The sequence below is a fragment of the Uloborus diversus genome, chromosome 10 (assembly GCF_026930045.1).
Source record: "Uloborus diversus isolate 005 chromosome 10, Udiv.v.3.1, whole genome shotgun sequence".
NCBI lineage: Eukaryota > Metazoa > Arthropoda > Arachnida > Araneae > Uloboridae > Uloborus > Uloborus diversus.
This window is the reverse complement of record NC_072740.1, coordinates 62057214-62075507: the sequence shown is the minus strand read 5'-3', so window position 1 is coordinate 62075507 and position 18294 is coordinate 62057214. Positions and strand designations below refer to the sequence as shown.

The 18294-nt window shown below is 30.6% G+C and overlaps 1 protein-coding gene across 1 annotated transcript in view; it reads left to right on the top strand.

Moving 5' to 3' along the window:
• The window catches only part of LOC129231847 (ras-like protein 2), a 49623-nt gene extending 31708 nt beyond the window's left edge, over positions 1–17915 (top strand). The window contains exons 4-6 of the mRNA XM_054866229.1: positions 6212–6320; positions 9992–10110; positions 16940–17915. Coding sequence (XP_054722204.1) covers positions 6212–6320; positions 9992–10110; positions 16940–17015 — 304 coding nt within the window. The 3' untranslated portion in view covers positions 17016–17915. The remainder of the gene's footprint in view (positions 1–6211; positions 6321–9991; positions 10111–16939) is intronic.
• The last annotated feature ends 379 nt before the right edge of the window (positions 17916–18294 follow it).

Below are 18294 nucleotides of genomic sequence, written 5' to 3'. Positions count from 1 at the left end.
TTTACAGGATTTGAAACTTTTGACTTCAACGCAGTCAACAATCATCTTCAAAGTATAGATGAACATTTTGAAAAATTATTTCACTTGAATCTAATGTTCTTAGTTTTTTATGCGTTTGGAAACAACATACAAAAAATTGCATTTAAAGTATTGTTCTTCATGGAAAAGAAACCAGTGTAGATTTAATACCTCTCAACTATAAATTTGGTATAGATCTGGTTATGTTTTTTTATGTTTATTGAGACGTAGGTTATTTATACTGTCTTAGTGCATTAATAAAAGTCAAGAGATGGAAAATATGATCCACAATGCACCAAATTTAAGTTCTTTCTTCCTCCTAAAACAAATACAAAACTAAAAACCAGGAGCATGCTCTGTGGCCAACCAGGCCATGCCCATTGCGAGTCAATTTGTTAGTCCCGGGCAAAAATCCGTGGCTCTCTGAAGGCTATCTACTGTAAGCTGTTTCTAACACCTGACTGGGATAGTAATTTTTCTTCATTTCTGGATTAGCCTGCAAGAATAAGATATTTTCGGCTTTTGCCGAAATTCAGGCTTTCTCTGTTGACTTATAAAACCTTTCCTTTTTTTTCCCCTCTTTCAGGCCTCAGAACACTCCTATTGTTCTTTAAAATCTGAAAAGATTTTGATTTTTCTTAATTTTCGATTTCCGCATTCTTATTTTATTTTTTCTATCCCCCCCCCCCCCTCGTATCTTCATCCTCCGCAATATCTGTCAAAAACATATGTTTGAAAAACATGCCAAGGACATCAAACACGTACTTCGCCGAAAATTACATGCCTTGTTTGAAATTTCAATCTTTTTGCACTGTGTAAATATTTCAATTCTTTTTAATTTTGGAAGGTTTTTTACCATATGACTTCCCGTCGAGGTGCCTGTGTCGTCACTTGAGGATACTACCTCGCATTCGTTTTAAAAATTATCTTATCAATTGAATCCCAATATGATTTAAATTTTAATGTACCGCACAAAAAAAATCACATAAATAAGACCGCATAAAAACAGGTTTGCTGTTATAGCTGGTGTTAGTGGCACTCATTCAGTATGTGTTTGTACAGCACATCAGAACATTAAAGTGATGGTTGCTGCCAGGAACTTAAATAAAATTACTTGACTTCAGTGTGACAATACCTTCAATAGTTACAAGGAATATATAACAAAAATTCGTAATCCACCGGCATAATCATGCTTTCTCTACAAGTTTGTGTTCTGTCCAAAAATCGATTAGTTTAAAGAAGTCTTGATCAAATTCTTTGACGAAAAACATGGTTGATTTTATAAGTTACAAACAATAAATAACTGTTGATTACTACAATCATTTTGCAATCAGTTAGTACATTTAAAAGACATGATTTTGCAGCAAAACAACAAATACAGTTTTTTTTTCTGAAAATAAGTCATCATTGGAAAAAAAAAAAAAAAGAAACTACAGTAACATATGACTTTGTAGTCAATTATTTAATTGAATCGCAAGGTAAAACACAAGGGTTTCACATTGGAACAATTCTATTGCTACAATACACCCTATTGTTTCTTACAACAAAAGTCATAAAACAGGAAATCAAGTTGCAGTACATTGTATGCATCTCACACTGCATGATACAGTTCTTGTTCATGTTTTTCAAAAAAAGTTGATAGAATTTTTAAGGGATATTCTGCTTAACTTGAAGAAGCTGTGCTACTTTTTGATGACTCAGCAGCTCAATACAAAAACTGGGTTTTTTTTTAAATTTATCTCTGCTACCATAAGGAGGATTTTGATGGAATTGAGGCTGAGTGCATTTTTGTGCTGCAGTTCATGGTAAAGGGGCAAGTTGAACAATAAAATGCTGACTGCTAAAGCTAGCCTCCAAAGTTCAACCAAAAACCACATATTAACACCTTTTCCAGTCCAGTCAGGAATGGAAATCTTATCTTCGATAATTTTTTTAAATGTAAATAATGAACAATAAGTTGAAAAAGAGTAGCTTTTAAAATCAAGGCTTGAGAAATCTACCAGTTATTGGGACTCAAAAGTGGCATGCATTTATCCCTGACAGTAATTATAAAGTTCAGAGAAAATATACGCTTTTTCTGGAAAAACAACAAATCACAAAGTTGAACTGAGTCCTCTGACTATGTACAATTTGAAAAAAATGTCTTTCTTGCTTGTGCGTATGATAGCAGATGGTGGATGGAATGTTACTTTGAAAGGTCATGTATAAGAAGAAATCCATGATTTTTTTTCTTTATCCTAATAGACTATCACCATCATTCACTTATACAAGAAAAGCAGACATTTTGACCATACCTAAAGTTTTGATAAATTTTTTGATGAAAAATTTGAGGTACATCCAATAACTGCAACAGGCAGAACTTAGTCTTGGAAAAGGAGATGGCAAAAGCAACACAAATCTAACATAAGAAAAAAATATACCTAAATCATTACTTAAAATGGAGTTCTATAGTAGCAAAGTGAATGCAAAACATAGTAAAAATAAACAAATGTATCTCAGAGTGCTTTTTAATATACAACTTTAGAAACTCATTAAGTTTTATATTGTTGCAATTAAATTATACATTTTCTTATCAGGTTAAATTATATACATATAAGCATGCTAGAGGAACAATGAAAGTGCAAATGGAACAAATTATAACATCAGTGCATAGATAAATAGAAAACTAAAACTTAAATGATGGAGTACTCATTAGCAGTGGAAACTCCATCTCATGGTTGAAAAATCGAAAAATTAAAACTTCAGACTAAAAGAGAATTGTAAAAGTTCCAAAAATCCGCCAAATAAAACAGAATAGCATTGGGCTCAATGCTCCAACTTTTAAAATGTAAAAAAATAAATGGGAGCTTATACCTAAAGCTATAGCTTCATCTGTTATTAAAATCCAAAAAGCTATCGATAATGACACTCCGCTGTACCATTCAGCATATGCAATATCAATATAGAAATCTTACCTAAAATTCAGAGTAAAATAAAACAAATCTGATGTCCAGTGCAATTGTAAGAAAACAACAAAATCAGCCATAAAAAACTATATATGAGAATCCAAAAAATCATGATCAAAATCGCACTAGATCATCCGTAAAAACAGCATTCAAATGATAATTTGTCAGCAGAGGGAATTCTACTTAGTTTTGTAATACTTGTTAAGTTTAATGGAGATAGCTTGTTTCCTTCTGGTGGCATATATTTTTTGTGAGAGTGTATTGGACTCATGTTGTTGTTTTAGGTCAGTGGTAGTCTAACTGATCCTTACTGTCCACTGTTAAAAATTGATTTTGGAGCTTTTCTAGTGTGGTATAGAAGGTTATCTAGACTTTTATATGAACTGGAACTGAATCAACAATTATTGTTTTTTTCCTCATTTAAAAAAAAAAAAGTCCTGACAACTTCTTGAAAGAGCTGATTTTATCCTTGAAAAGTCCTTGAATACTTCTTGAAATTTTTTTCCAATTTTGTGTTTGAACAATCCTAAGAAATATAATCAAGATACTCTTGGAGTTGTTCTGCTTGTTCTTCATTTTCTACAATCACCTTAACTTTGACATCATCAGCAAAGCTATTGGTGTTTTCAGAAGTTTTCATTAGTATCATAAATACAATTAAAGAAAAAGGCCCTAAAACTGAACTTTGAGGAATTCCAGTTAAAAGATCACCCCATCAAGAATGATTTTCATTAACAATAACCTTTTTTTTTCTTTTCATTCAATTTTTAACTCTAGTTCAAGTATTTCTTCCTATTCCAGTACCAACTAGGTTGCTGAGAAGAGCAACATGTGGAACCTTATTGAAAACTTTGACAATAAATATTTACAACACTTACAAAACTTTAGTTGTTTTAAATCATAGTGACCTTGTCACAAAAATGCATCACACACATTAGCATTTCATAATTTTCTTCTTCTAAAACCATACTGAAAACTAGTTTCCAAGATACTAATGTAGAAAATCTTATTTTTCGGACAAAGTGCCAAAAAATGATGTTCTGAGCCGTGAAGTTTTTTCCCCCTAAGCATCTATTAGAGGTGGGCAATGTTCTTTTTAATGATCCGTTCATCAGAAGATCGTTCATGTTTTTGACCCACACAAGTGCAAACTGAACTCGTTCATTGGAACTACTTCGTTAATTTTAAAATGTTGCAGGGGATATCTCTAAGAGACTACCTAACACTTAGAAAATATACCAATAAAAATTTAATCAATAAAAATTAAATCAAGAATTATTTTGTTGGGTTTAGATGTTTAAAGCTGTTTAGTACATTTTGTAAACTATTTCTCGGTAATCAAGGGCAAAGATATCTGCTTTCAATTCGAAAAGTTGCAGGTTCGATTCCTGCATGCCACAAAGTTAAATAGTTATATTTTATTTAATAAAAAAATATATAAAAATGGCATGATGTCAAATTTGCTAGATAGATAGATCTTTAAAAAATTATACAAAAAAAAAAAAAAAATGCTGAATACCTTCATATTAAACATTTTGAAGGGGAAAATAAAGATAAAAACAATTTTGAATGAGAAAATGAATCAAAAGTTGTCAAAAAAATATTAAAATTAAGAAATTAAATGAGATAGAAAGAACTATTAAATAGCTATCACTAATATTACAGCAAACTAAAATTACTTTAATTGTTCGAAAGAACCAACATTCATTTTTTAGGAGATTGTACTGCACCATTCATTTTGAAGAATCAGTCTTTTAAACCCGTTCGTTGATGAATGACACATCCCTAGCCTCTACATTTCTAAGCATGCTTTTACGTCCCATATGAAATCTGGCTGTTATTTAGTGAAGAAAATAAAAGTAAAACACAGTTAATTACATACAGTTTTTTCCCGCACCTAATTTTTTCTTCCCACACCAATCATAAACCTTTAGTTCTAAACTGAAAGAAATTCTATTGTGGATTTGGTCTCCTATAGAAATGTCAAAAAGCTTTTAAACTGCAGTTATGTATATATTTTTCTGGACCTTAATTCTCTTACGATCAAGCTTAAGTAGCAAGTAAAACCTCCCTTAACAGACTCTGCCAAATAGTAGACACTTCTTATTAGGGGACATTTTTTTCAAATTCCTGTTCCTTTAGGTTTTACCATATTATTCAATCTGAAAGCAGATACTCAGAATAATCGACAATTATACTTTTACAAAAAATTCTTTTGCGATTGCTATGGCCAAATTTTCTTTTTGTTTGCCATATATACTGGTTATATTTACAAAAAAAGTTGTCATTATCTATGAATAGTTTTATAGTAACCTTAAAAAACATTATTTATCTCCCCTTGCGAAATTAGTTTGCTGTTTTTCCACTTTGCAGTTGCTCTGTAAATGTAACCCTGTGTTACATTTTTCTAAAAAATGTGTTAAATCCGTTTAGTGTTACAGTATAAGATTAAAATGCATTTAAAGAGATTGATATTGAAAAGGCTGATTATTCTGGGTGTTGATGGAAAAGGAAAGCTTGGTATGAGTTGTCAGCCTGAAGCTTTTTTAAAGTTTTAAGTATGAAAGATTAAATTTTAGGTTGTAGTTTATAGTTTCATTTCTTTAAGTACAACCTAAGATTTAACTCTTCTAATAGTAAAGTTCTTGTAAATGAAATTGATGTTTTAAAAGTACAAGATTTTTTGAAATTTGCACAGTGAAAAGCTTTAAAAAAGAAAAAAAAAATCCATGAGATGTCAGCAAATAAATTAAATATTTGTATTGATAAATAGGTTTGCAATGCTGAAACAGAATTTTAATTTTGTTAAATGAACACTTTACTTAAATAGTTAGTCTTCTACTTAATAAGCATTATTATTATGCAAAACAAAATGAATAGTAAGCATATTTAAATGTAAAGAAAGTCCTTTTGTATTAATTCTCACACTGCATGATATTACATTATCAATTAATATTGTAATTTTTCCTTAAATGGATTGCTATTTACTCACAAAGAAAATTTGTAAAATATGATCCTATAGTTGGAGCAAACCTAACCTGACAGCATTGTAATGCTGCAATTAGGATCTGCTGTTTCCTCACAATGCTACCAGGTCAGGTTTGTCCAAACTATAATGGCGATCCGGTTCCATTACTGTCTCTTATTTGGAGGTACTACTTTATGCTTTGGATTTGTTGCTATTTGCCTTGTATCAAAAAAATGCTTCTGTATTAAATTGCGTGTATTTAAAATTTTTCTCTTTTTAGCCTTGATGAAATGTACAAATTCCACAAGCAAATATTAAGGGTCAAAGATAGAGATGAGTTTCCTATGCTTTTAGTTGCTAATAAATGTGATTTGGAAGCTCAACGTGTGGTATGTTTTTTCACTTTTTAATTTTTTTTTTCATATAAATTTTAAACTTCCTTATTTGTTCTGCAAATCACTCTATTTTGAAATGTGGTAAACTTTCTTGTATTTACTATAAAATTTGACATTTCTGTGTTAACTTCAAGTTCACGAAAACTAGGGAATTTTGATTTCAATTAACCACCTTGCAGTTCTTGATGAGATATCTCATCCATTTAACATGTAATTCTGGGACTGCCCAACCGCAAGGGGGTTAAGGCAGGTAAATTGTGCATTATAGAACATTCAATTTTACTCCTTTTTGCAGTTTTAGTCCTGAGATTATGAGATAGAAAATGTCCAATCATTAAGATGCGGAAAGAGTTCCCTTTTCACACTATGGGAATTACTGTCAAATAATCTTTTTTTATATAAATGCCATCGTCATATTTACCCTAATAGCACACTGACCAAAATAAGACGCTTTTGTGACCCTCGTATGCAACACAAGCAATGTCGCAAACAGGTAACTTCGACTCATGAATGTCAGTTCGCTGTGACGTACACAGTGACGTTGCAGTGATGACGTCTGACAACAATATTGCAAACCATGTCTCTGAGTGCAGGTCTACCGACCTCACATGGCGGCTAGTATGTAACAATTATTGTAAATATTTCTGTATAAACAGGAGCATCACCCTCACTTTTCGGAGCCATAAGCGAATTCTGATGTGCATTTTAAGCAAAGACTTGATGTAAATTTACCATGTCATCATTCCCACTGCATATGTGTTTTGCAACAACACTGTTGTTACTTGACTGCTGGAGCATCTAGATTTGCCTCTGCAAAGAATTGGAGTCTGAAAAAGTATAAATGCAAAGTTTTGTGTGTGTTCAAGTTGTGTGGATAGTCATAAGGATGCCCTAGTATGAAAAAAATAAATTACAGTCGAGTCTCGAAAACCCTAGTCTAAGAAGTCCGAGACTCCATTTAATTTGAGGTGCTTTATTCATTTATGTCTTTAAATATCTGAAATATGATTAATATTAAAATCTGAAAATTGAAATCTTTAGCTACTATATAAAACTTCCTTAAATACATACAATAAAGAATTAAATAATGTAATCAAGAGGTCAATATCAACAACACTTGCTAAGTGGTACAAAATATTTGACTACTAAAGATGGATTAAGATATATTTTGGAGAAAAAATTTGATATCAAAAATGACTCAAAATTAACATTGTTTTGCTCGTAAGAACAAGTGAACAACTCTATGTTCAACTGATTAGAATAAAAATGGGAAATGCACAACTTGAGGCATTCAAGTTGTGTAAATGAAATTTTAACATTCTATGGCTAACCATTTTTGTGTCACACAAGAGACATACATAAGCACGCACATATACATTCTGACATCTCACCGAGGCTAGCTGAAATGGATTTAGGGACAGTTGAAATATGTTTTTTGGTTGCCTACCAGTTTGCACACATAAACCTGTACAAATATTGAAAAAAAGTAGTCAAATATCCTCGGAGGTAATAAAAGTGGAAATTTCTTTTGAAGTTTGAGTGAAAACACATCCTTATGTCATCCAAAAAGTGAAATTTCAATTGCTAAGAATTTTCCAGCTAAGCCTTGGTAGCATGAGCCCCAATTACCTCGGAATTTCAAGACTCTACTGCATTGGAATTCCAATGTTAGTACTTTCAGTAAATTGTCGTTGTGTACTGAGCCAAAGGGTTTTTTTTCCTTTGTAATCTTAAGTGTAGGTTTTTATTAGAGACAGGATTATATAGTTAGTTTAAAATGGTTTTTGTATTGCAAGTCAAACTCTCTCACATTAAACATAAAAAATTTGGTGCTCAGATAGTCCTTTCTTTCTTATTATTTTAAGAATGAGCTATTTTCATTGTGCATGGGTGTGCTTTTAAAACTTAATAGAACCTTAATAACTGAACACCCCAAGGAAACACAGAAACATATCAAAGTAAGCAGGTGTTAACTTACCAAGGTTCCATAACTTCAATTCCTAACAAGTTTCCTGTGTCATTTATTTACTAGTGCTTACCATTCACGCCAAAAAATCAATTCTAGTAAAGGGTTTTTATTTTTTCTTTGAAAGTGCATAATAAAATAGCATTTTTTGAATACCTTATGAGGAAATAAATCCATAATTTTTATAAAAGGATGAAGTCCATGTCAATCAGGTCCATTATCGAGTCTTGTTCACTAGTATTTGAAAAACATGTTTTGTGTGTATTTCTTCAACTCCTTCCTAGCCTTAGGATTGCACCAGCAGTTGAGTCTGGTATCTGACTCCCATGGATACAAGGGTTAGTTCTCTAAATAAACTCTTTTCAGAAAAGAATTGAGTGACTGACCAAGAAACTATTGCTTAACACTAAAATTGCGGAAGAGGTCATTTTGACCCCAACTTAACTTTTTTTGCTGACTGCTCCTCTGTATTTTTATGAAAAGTTTAATCCTTCCTTGACTTTTCCTGATTCATTGTGCTGCATAATAATATAATGTTTTCAAGGAAAAAAAATTTTTTTTAGGCCTAAACTAGAGTTATACCTAGAAGTCGGTGCAGATATCATTTTGACCCCTTTGGTAAAAAAAGAAATGCAAATATGTTTACTGATGCTGAAAATAAAAATAAACTCAAAAATGCCTCTTGGAACATAATATTGCAAGAACTTAAGCATTCTTAATGTTTTTGTACAAAAAAGGGAACTTTAGCAGTGAGTTTCTGAATTGCAGCTGAAACAATGCTGGTTATTTTAAGGGTATTTTAAACTTTTTTTAAATACTTCATTATGTATCCTTAAAATCTCTGCATCCTTTTAATAAACTAATTTTGGCAAGTATATAACATTATGTAGTGAACTATGCAAACTTTTTCTCAGAGGGTCAAAATGTCCCCCACCATATTTCCAGATATAGAAAGATTGCCATAATTCTAGTGTTAAAATTCTCAGAAATTTTCAATGTGAAAGAAAGTTGGCTGCAAAAAGAGGACTAAAACTGCAAGTGGAGGTCGACTTTTAGGGGTTCCTGCAAATGTGTGTCAAGTTAAGAAGTTTTTGCCCATTAAAGTTAGTATTGGGCCAATGGTCAGAAAAATAGATGTTGACTTACCGGGGTAGGTGAGTTATCTGTGTTTTGAGTTACTGGAGTTTCACTGTTTTAGTGTTTCTGCACAACTTTCTTACTCCAAAACTGAAGAACTAAAAATGTATGTTTTTCAAAGTCCAGTAAGTATGTAAGGAATTCATGCAAAACAATATTTTAGCATAGATTGTTTTGGGAATGACAATTGTTACATTCACAAGCCCTAAAAGTATTTTTGTTCAAAATAAAACACTTTTTTATTAATTTAAACGTTTTATGATGATCTTCCCAACTTTTTGTGATAGCTTTACTGAGACACTTGGACGAGCATTTTTCTTAATTGTCTATACACTCTGAAATACTTGTATTTGATCGCACTTGGAAGAATAGAAAAAAAATCCTAAGCATGATGAAAAAAGCAATATTGCAGTGTGTTGTAATCATCTACCGGTTTCTTTCTCGGAAAGTTGACAGCACTGCTAATTTAATAACACTCTTTCATATTTTATGCCTAAATGTGTTTTGAATTGCCTCTCAACACTTTCTAATTTTCTCTTTTTCTTTCAATTCTAATTTTTAGGTTCCATCGTATGAGATACAACAAAGAGCTGAGCAGTTAAAAATTCCATTTGTGGAATGCAGTGCCATGCTTGGTCGCAATGTTGAAAATGCATTCTATGAGCTTGTAAGGCAAGTTAGGTAAGTAAAGTTGTAACTTTTACCTATTACTTAGATAAAGCTTTAAATTTTAAAAGAAAAAGTTAATAGGAAAAGGTAAAATACTAAGAATGTAAATGGTTTAATTTATTTTATTTGTGGAGGAAATCATTCCCGTTTGCTAAATTTCAGTCACATAAGCAAAAAGTGATCCAACAAAAGAGCTGAACTATTAAAATTTGGTTTTGTTTTCAAGTATGTAGCATTCTTCTTACTTGCATCAACCATGCCAAATTTACAGTACTGTAGTTCACTTTTTTAATTTAAAAGCAAAACTTAAGTATCATTTTATTTATTTTCAAACCATTAACATCAAGCAGCTTCCAAGTAAAATTGAAGAGGGAAAAGATAGTGTGGTAAAGAATGAGGTTTGGATTGTTTGAATTTTGAATCCTTCATGCAAAAAAATAGATTTGTTTTATCAAGGCTTTAAATATGTATGCAAATGAATTTAATGTTATTGTGAAAGAATGGATTGCTATCCATTAAAACTGAAATAGTTATTGCAGTTTTGTACTAGAAACATCTTAATTATAGATATAGAAAGTTTTATCTAACAGTGGTTTTGAACATACTCTAAATCTGCAATTGATTGTATTTTAAGAGAAGGAGAAAAATGCAACTGTTAAATATATTATTCTAACGGTTTAAAAAAAGTCCAGTTCACCTGGGTTTCTGATGAAAAAAACCATGGCTTATATTTACGTTTTTTTATGTAACTTTGTGTTCTCTATTTTTATTTACTGTACCACACCTGGCGTAAGCCCCACATCATAATATTTATTAAGGAAATTGAAATTTTAGCGTATGGGCGGCAGCCATCGTAAGGGCTGCACCTAAGTTTAAACAATGTTAAAAAAAAATAAAAATGTTGTGTTCAAAAGAAAAAAAAACACCCTGGAATTTGTACGGATCAAATTTTCAAAGTTTTTTTTTTTTTTTTTACTACAATTGCTTATAGTTCACTACCCTAAATTGAACAACCATGAACTTTGCTGAATTTTGGATTGCTGCTTAAAGTTTCGACACTGTGCATGAAAAACATTGTGATCGTCTTAATTGGATGCGTACAAAATATATGTACTTTCTCTGAAATAATTGCTGTATATACTGGCATAAATTTCAGCACTTTAGTCCATAACACAATGTTTAAAACTGGATGATCAGTCTTATTCTTTTTCGCAAACTGCATTCAAAATTTTAGACATTTTCCTGATATTAGCTCAACCCTAGTCATTAAATATTATACAAATAAATACGGACACATTCTTCCAAAAAATTTTTATTGTCTGTTCATTAATTAAAGACTTTAAAAGTAAAGTTCGTAATTTTTCTGGAGAAGTCCACGGAGGTCTGAAGTTTGGGAACCTCTGATGTATCATATTACCAACACAAACTATGTGATGTAACATACGCATTTTAGACAAGAGTAAATAAACATATTTCCTTTGTTATGCATTGAAGGACTATTTATATTGATTATCTTTTATCTCGTGTTTTATTTCTTTTCGGTATGATTATGACTGACAAATGCTTGAGAAAAAAAAGAAACATTAAGAAATTGAAATTATCAATTTGTGAGCAAAGTTTATTTTTAGCAAAAAACCACATTTCATTATGAAAATTTGTTTTTCATTACATTACTTGGGACTAAGATATAAGGATTGTGCCATTTTTCTTTCTCTCTCTCTCCCTCTCTCTCATGAAACAGATGCAAATGAACCAGATTCTACAAAAGCAGTATTTTCAAGTTAGAAACATTTTCTGGTGCAGTTATATAGAATTATAAAATTTGCCTTAGAAATAATCATTAGGGTGTCCACGCAGCTGGAAAGTTGGGAAAAAGTCATGGGAAGTCATGGATTTTGACTATGATTGAAAGTGGTCATGGAAAGTCATGATTTTCAGCAAAATATGCTCAAAAATCATGGAAACTGACAACTGATCATGGATTTTGAGTTTAAGAACATGCATATTTATTGAAGTGTACAGATTAGGTGCAAAATTTTACGCATCCTAGCCATTTTTTATGCTGTTATGCGTCAGTTCCAATTTTTCACACATTTCAAAATCCGTTTGCATCCACTTCTATAATACTCACTCGTTTTTGTTTACCATATTATACTTCCGTTTGAACATTTATAATTAAGTGTTCAACCTTATTTTTAACCCTTCTCATATGTCTAATACTGTGTAGTTGAGGACTTCTAGACTTATAATTTTGACGCTCTCATTCAACTCGATACTTTTAAGTCATCTGCATCCGAGTGGAGAGACTCAAAGAAATTATCCTTGATTTTCAGCAGTGTCTTAAGTTTATGAAGATTTTAGAAAATAAAATTGATCTCAAAAAGTACCTTAATTAAGGGCGTTTGGAACATCGATAAAATACAGATATCAAGGACTTTTCAAGGGTAAAATTTTTATGAAGTCCCAAAACGTTGCAAAAATCACAAATTTGAGAATTTGTTCAATATTTTTCGCCTTTTCTAAAACTTAGGCTGTAATATATCTGGTAATGTCTGCAAAGCTAGTTATTAAATACTTTAAGTATTTTTTTTTCTGATTATGTATTTATTTTATTTATCGTAAACTTAATTTTAGTAATTACTAAATTATTGCTAGTCAAAGATGTTTTAGAAAACTAATAGCTTTTTAAAAAAATAATTTCAGCATTTTTAGTGATTGAAAAATTATTGTGTATCATATCAGATTTTTTTGGAGTAAAAATAATCAATTTCTCTAAATTCTTATTCATATAAAAATTTTGTATGATTTATTGGAATCCAAAAAATATTTTCAAAAATTTTAGGTTTATAAATGTATGTCCTTGGTTGCAAAATAATTAGGTTAAAATTCTGTAATTATTTCATGTGAATCACTAGTCATTGTTGCATAAATTGTTTTTAATTATAACAGTTGAGCTAATTACATTTCACTTTAATTTGAATTTTTGTTGAAATTTAATTTTCACAAACACTAATTTAGATACTCTTGTGAATTTTTTTTTTTTCTGGAAAAATTGCATCCCTTGAGTCATGGAAAATTATGAACAGAAGTCATGGAAAGTCCAGGAAAGTCATGGATTTCAAAACTAGAAATGTAGCAGATACTATGAATCATATGAAATATTCAGTAGAATTTTATGACTTTGATTATAGATGACCAAATTATTATTTTGGTAATGCAGCAGACATGGGAAAGGTCAAACAATTCCCAACATGGTGATAATAAGTTTGATGCAAATGTTCCAATTCCTTATTGCATTTACTTTAAACATTAGTTTTTTTTTTTTTTTTTTTTGAACCGAAAGTTTGTACCAAAAGTTTTGCATATATTTATTTTAAAACTAATTTATGTCAAAAAATAATAAGTAGTCTCTGCCTTAGCATAGATGTAGTGTCAGAGGCCACAGGGGAGCATGCCCCCCCCCCCCCCCCCCAACTTACTGGACATTTGTTCTTTACATGTGTAGAATGTTTTTCATTTCTTTTATGTCATTATTATATTCACATGTTAGCATGGGGGGGGGGGGGGTGGCAAAGGGGAATACAGGATCTCTGAAAATTTCTGAATCTTTAATGTTTGCCGCCTAAACTGTTCAAAATCAGAATGAAAATCTTCATCAGAATCACTAGAAAGATTATTTCCATTTACTTTACCTTATTGTAATACCCTGTTATGGTTATGGACTGTTCATACTGTCAGTCTCTGAAGGGTTTGAGCAAAAACAGAAAATTGAATAGTATAAATCAATAGATTTGAAGAAAGAACCAAAGAAATATTAATTTGGCTCACTATTTACCATTACTGTTCTGCTCACTAGCAGTTTTTCAGGGGGTAATTACAAATAGTGTTACAGTATGGAATAAGGCAGAGACTTATTGAAAAAACATAAGTTAGTTTTTAAATAAATCTATGCAAAATAGTAAGTACTTTTTGTTTAAAAAACTACCAATGTTTGAAGTAAATACAGCAAGAAAATAGAGTTTTTTTATCACCTTTATCAAAACGATGTTGGGAATTGTTTGACCTGCTCCATGTTTGTTGTGTTACTAAAGTAATACTTTATGGATGTATGAGATCTTAAAATTATTCTAAATATTTTATGTGATTTATTTTTTAAGACCTAAATTTTGAAATTTTATGTTACTACTTACTGCACTAGAAAATGTTTTTAGGCAATACTGTTTTCATAAAATCTGGTTCATTTTCATCTGGTTCAAGAGAGAGAGGAAAAGAAAAATGCTCAATCTCTATATCTTAGTCCCAGATAATGTAATGAAAAACATAAATTTGTATCATAAAATACGGATTTTAGCTAAAAATTCTCTTTGTTCCTAATTCAAATATTTTGATTTCCAAATTCCCCCCCCCCCCCCCGAGCATTTGTCACTCATAATCATATCAAAAGAAATAAATTACTACATTTAATAGAATTACTAAAAAAAAGTCTTTTAATGCTTAAGAAAGTAAAATACATTCATTTATTCTTGTCTAAAAACTGTATGTTACGTTTTGTAGTTTGTGTTGATAATTAAAATATAATATTCGTGTCTCAAACTGATTAATAGACATTTTACTTAAATGCTGTGCCAAACTTAAGAATACTTATGTTTATACTCTTAATTATTTCGGATTTTTTTTTTCACAACTTACTTCTGAATCTTTTAAAATTTTGGCATTATAATGTTTTCTCACCTCGAGCCACCTTTTCAAATTTCTCTGGGGACTGTGAAAAGTTACTCAATATGTAGTATGTTTAAGAAAACAAAATTCATACACAACTACACCATGTTAATTTATTCCCTTTTGTGGAGTTAATTTATGTTAATTTATGACTGGGAGCCGTGTAGCATTTTTTGCAATATTTAATCGTCTTCTTAATTTCAAGAGATGTTGAAATATTCTGTACGGCCAAATAATTCCTTTTTGCAATTGCTTTTCAGGGTTTAATTCTGTATTTCAATCAAAAAGTGCTTCCTGCCAGATTGCTCTCTATATAATGTTGGCCAAATAATTAAAATATGCAAGTAATTAATGCATTTGCGTGCATTGTGCTCTAATTTTCTGAGTTCTAGAAATGGAATAGTATATATTTAAATTATATGCTGATACATATTTTTTGTGCTTAATTTAAATGCACTAGATTAATTGCTTGCTTAACCATTGGAGGCACAGGTGGATTCTGTTTTAGCAACTGTGTCCACTGCAAAAAAACAGTACTCAACTAGGTGGATTGAACGAAGTCACTGCCTCAAAGAGTAATCCTACCTTCAATGAACTTAAGATTTGATGCAGCTGTTGCAATGAATGTGGTCTAAATGTAGGAAATTTGCCATAGTCTACCTAGTGAGATAAGTTACAGAACATCCTGCCTACAGTAAAATTAGCACTTTTATCAAAAAACCAGATGAAATAAAAATGTCAACTAGAAGGTTGTAGCGCGTCATAGATTTAGTAGCGAAGCCACTTTGTGCTCACTCAATAATACTACTAGTTAAACCTGTGAGACATTCATTTGTCCCTTAATAATTTTCGATACTCGCTAAAATAAATAGTTTTAAAACCATAATCTGTATTGCTGTATGACAATGCAACATGCTTAATTGCTGCACTTGTATAGCAACTTAACAAATTACCAGCATGTATACATTGCAGTCCTTAGCTTTTCTTTCATATGCAAGTGAAGATTCACTACTTCTTCTTGCACTCCCAATTTACTCCGCATTTTTTCCATGAGTCATCAGACATATTTATGGCTATAGCCATGTCTCCATTCTCAAGTTAGAACAGGATTTGAGACATAGAAATATCTGCTCAAAATTTCAAACAGTACAATCATGTAATGTTTCTGCATGAAACCCAAATAATGAAATCTCAATTACAATTTAGCAATATAAATTGTCTTTAATAAAATTTTGATTCTTTAGGAAAATCAAAATTATTTATTTTCATAAGTCAATGAAGCCCAGCCTACGACCCTTGAAACCAACTGGTTTGACCTGAGGTTTTGTTCAATGTTACAAGTCAAAAACCATGTTCTGGAACATTCCAAACCAACTGTAAAAACATCCCAAACAACACACCAGCAAATCTTACTTATAGCAGTTAATCAAATCTTATCTTCATTTACCTATCCCTGAACTTTTTCTTTCCTGGTCAGTTATCTAGATACTGATGGATTTGTAAATTTTGCATTCATAAAAGTTGAACATAATAATGTTAAGGACAATTTTTAGTTTGTGATTTTCTGCCCCTTTCCATGTTTTTGCATGTAATCTAGAAAAAAATTTAAATATTTTAAGTTTAACATATGTTAATTTTTTTTTTTTTAGTTTGCGACCAGAGTTGTTGTAAAATTAAATTTTAAATAACATAGAGGCTCATGCACCAAGCATATGTAATATTTGAACATATTGACAGCAATATTTTTTCACTGCATTAAATTGCACTGAATTGCAAATGTACTAATAAGTTGTGATGTACTGTATACAGTCAAACCTCGATAACTCAAAATCACATAGCATGAAATGACACTTAACATGAATTACTCATTTGATTCAGTGAGTTAAAAATTACCTAATAATTCATCAGATAAGATGATGTTGGCTTAACATTAAATTATGGAAAAATCATCATGGTTCTGTGAGTTTTGTGTTAACAAATTTCAACTGTATATGTATTCAGGAGATCAATTATTAGTATTAAATTTTGTATTTTAATTTTGCATTCATATACAAGTTCAAAAGTATTTAAAACCATACTGTTTAAGTTATGTTTTAATTGTTTCATGTTTTGTTTGATTTAGAAAATTTCAAGCAGCAGAGAGACCTCCTATTAAACCATCCAAGTCAAAGCCTCGGAGAAGATGCACAATTCTGTGACCTGCTCAGTCATAATTTACTTTTCTTATGTGGTAGATTTTATAACATATATACATTATAGATATATATGTACATACATGCATTCATCAATCTCTATATGAGTGTGTGTATATATATATATATATATATATATTATTTGTATATGTATTGATTGTATGCATATGTAAGTGTCTTTGTACCACATTTTGTTTACTTGGTGTGGTATGCATATAAATATGTCTGTATACTTATATTTTGTACCCACTCATATACTCATACGCCACTAAAGCAGTTGTTGATAGCTTTCCATTCTGAAAACATGTGTTCATTTTCATATGGCCTTGATATTAATGGCTAGACTGAGGGAAACTATTACAATTTTATATCATTTCTACTTAAAATTATTTATATATGTTGTAAAATATTATCTGTTAAAAATATAAATTCAAAATAATTTTACCCTTTGTATAGCAAATATTTTTAAAAAGAGGCTTTCCTAAATGGGCTTATAAAAGTAAAATAATCAATTGCTCAGAGTATTTAAATATCATGTTTCATAGAAATATTTAGGTACTGTTCAGGTGCAGCGTCATATCAGTCAGCATTTCGTGTACAGACAGTTGTTTATTTCAGATTTTATATTTATATGTACTCCATTTTTTGTTCTCATAATAGAACAAGTTTTATCCAAAGATTGTTATTACCTTTTTCACACAGTATTATGTTTATTTTAGATTGCTTTGAGGTTAACCTTCAAAATCAATTCAATCAATGATTTAAATATGTGTATAGTTGTATTTTTCATTTGCTTTTAGTCATATGTGGAAAAGTGTTAAAGATCATAGTCAGCAAAACTTTTGTACAAAATGAATATCGAATATTTACTTTATACTGTTGTGCTGTACAACATCAATTTCTTGTATTCAGTAAAAGTTATTTTCAAATGAATGAATTTGTAATAAATATTTAATATATATTTTTAATAGTGTTTCTTTTTCCTATTCAAATCCAGTGCATAAAACATTGTGCATCAACAACACAATCGATGCACATATTGTGCATTGATTGCACTAACAAAATAAAAATAGTATAAATTTGATTTAGGCAAGGAGGATGTTCCGAGACATCTCGTGCAAGTTGAATACATTGAAAAATTATAAATCAGGCACAGATGCAATAAAGGAATGATGGGGGTGATTGCCTCTTCCTTGAAAGATGTTCCACTGGTAATTTTTTGATATTGAAGATCAAAAAATGCAATTTTAAATGTTTTTTGTAACATTTAAGTTAATGGAAGGGA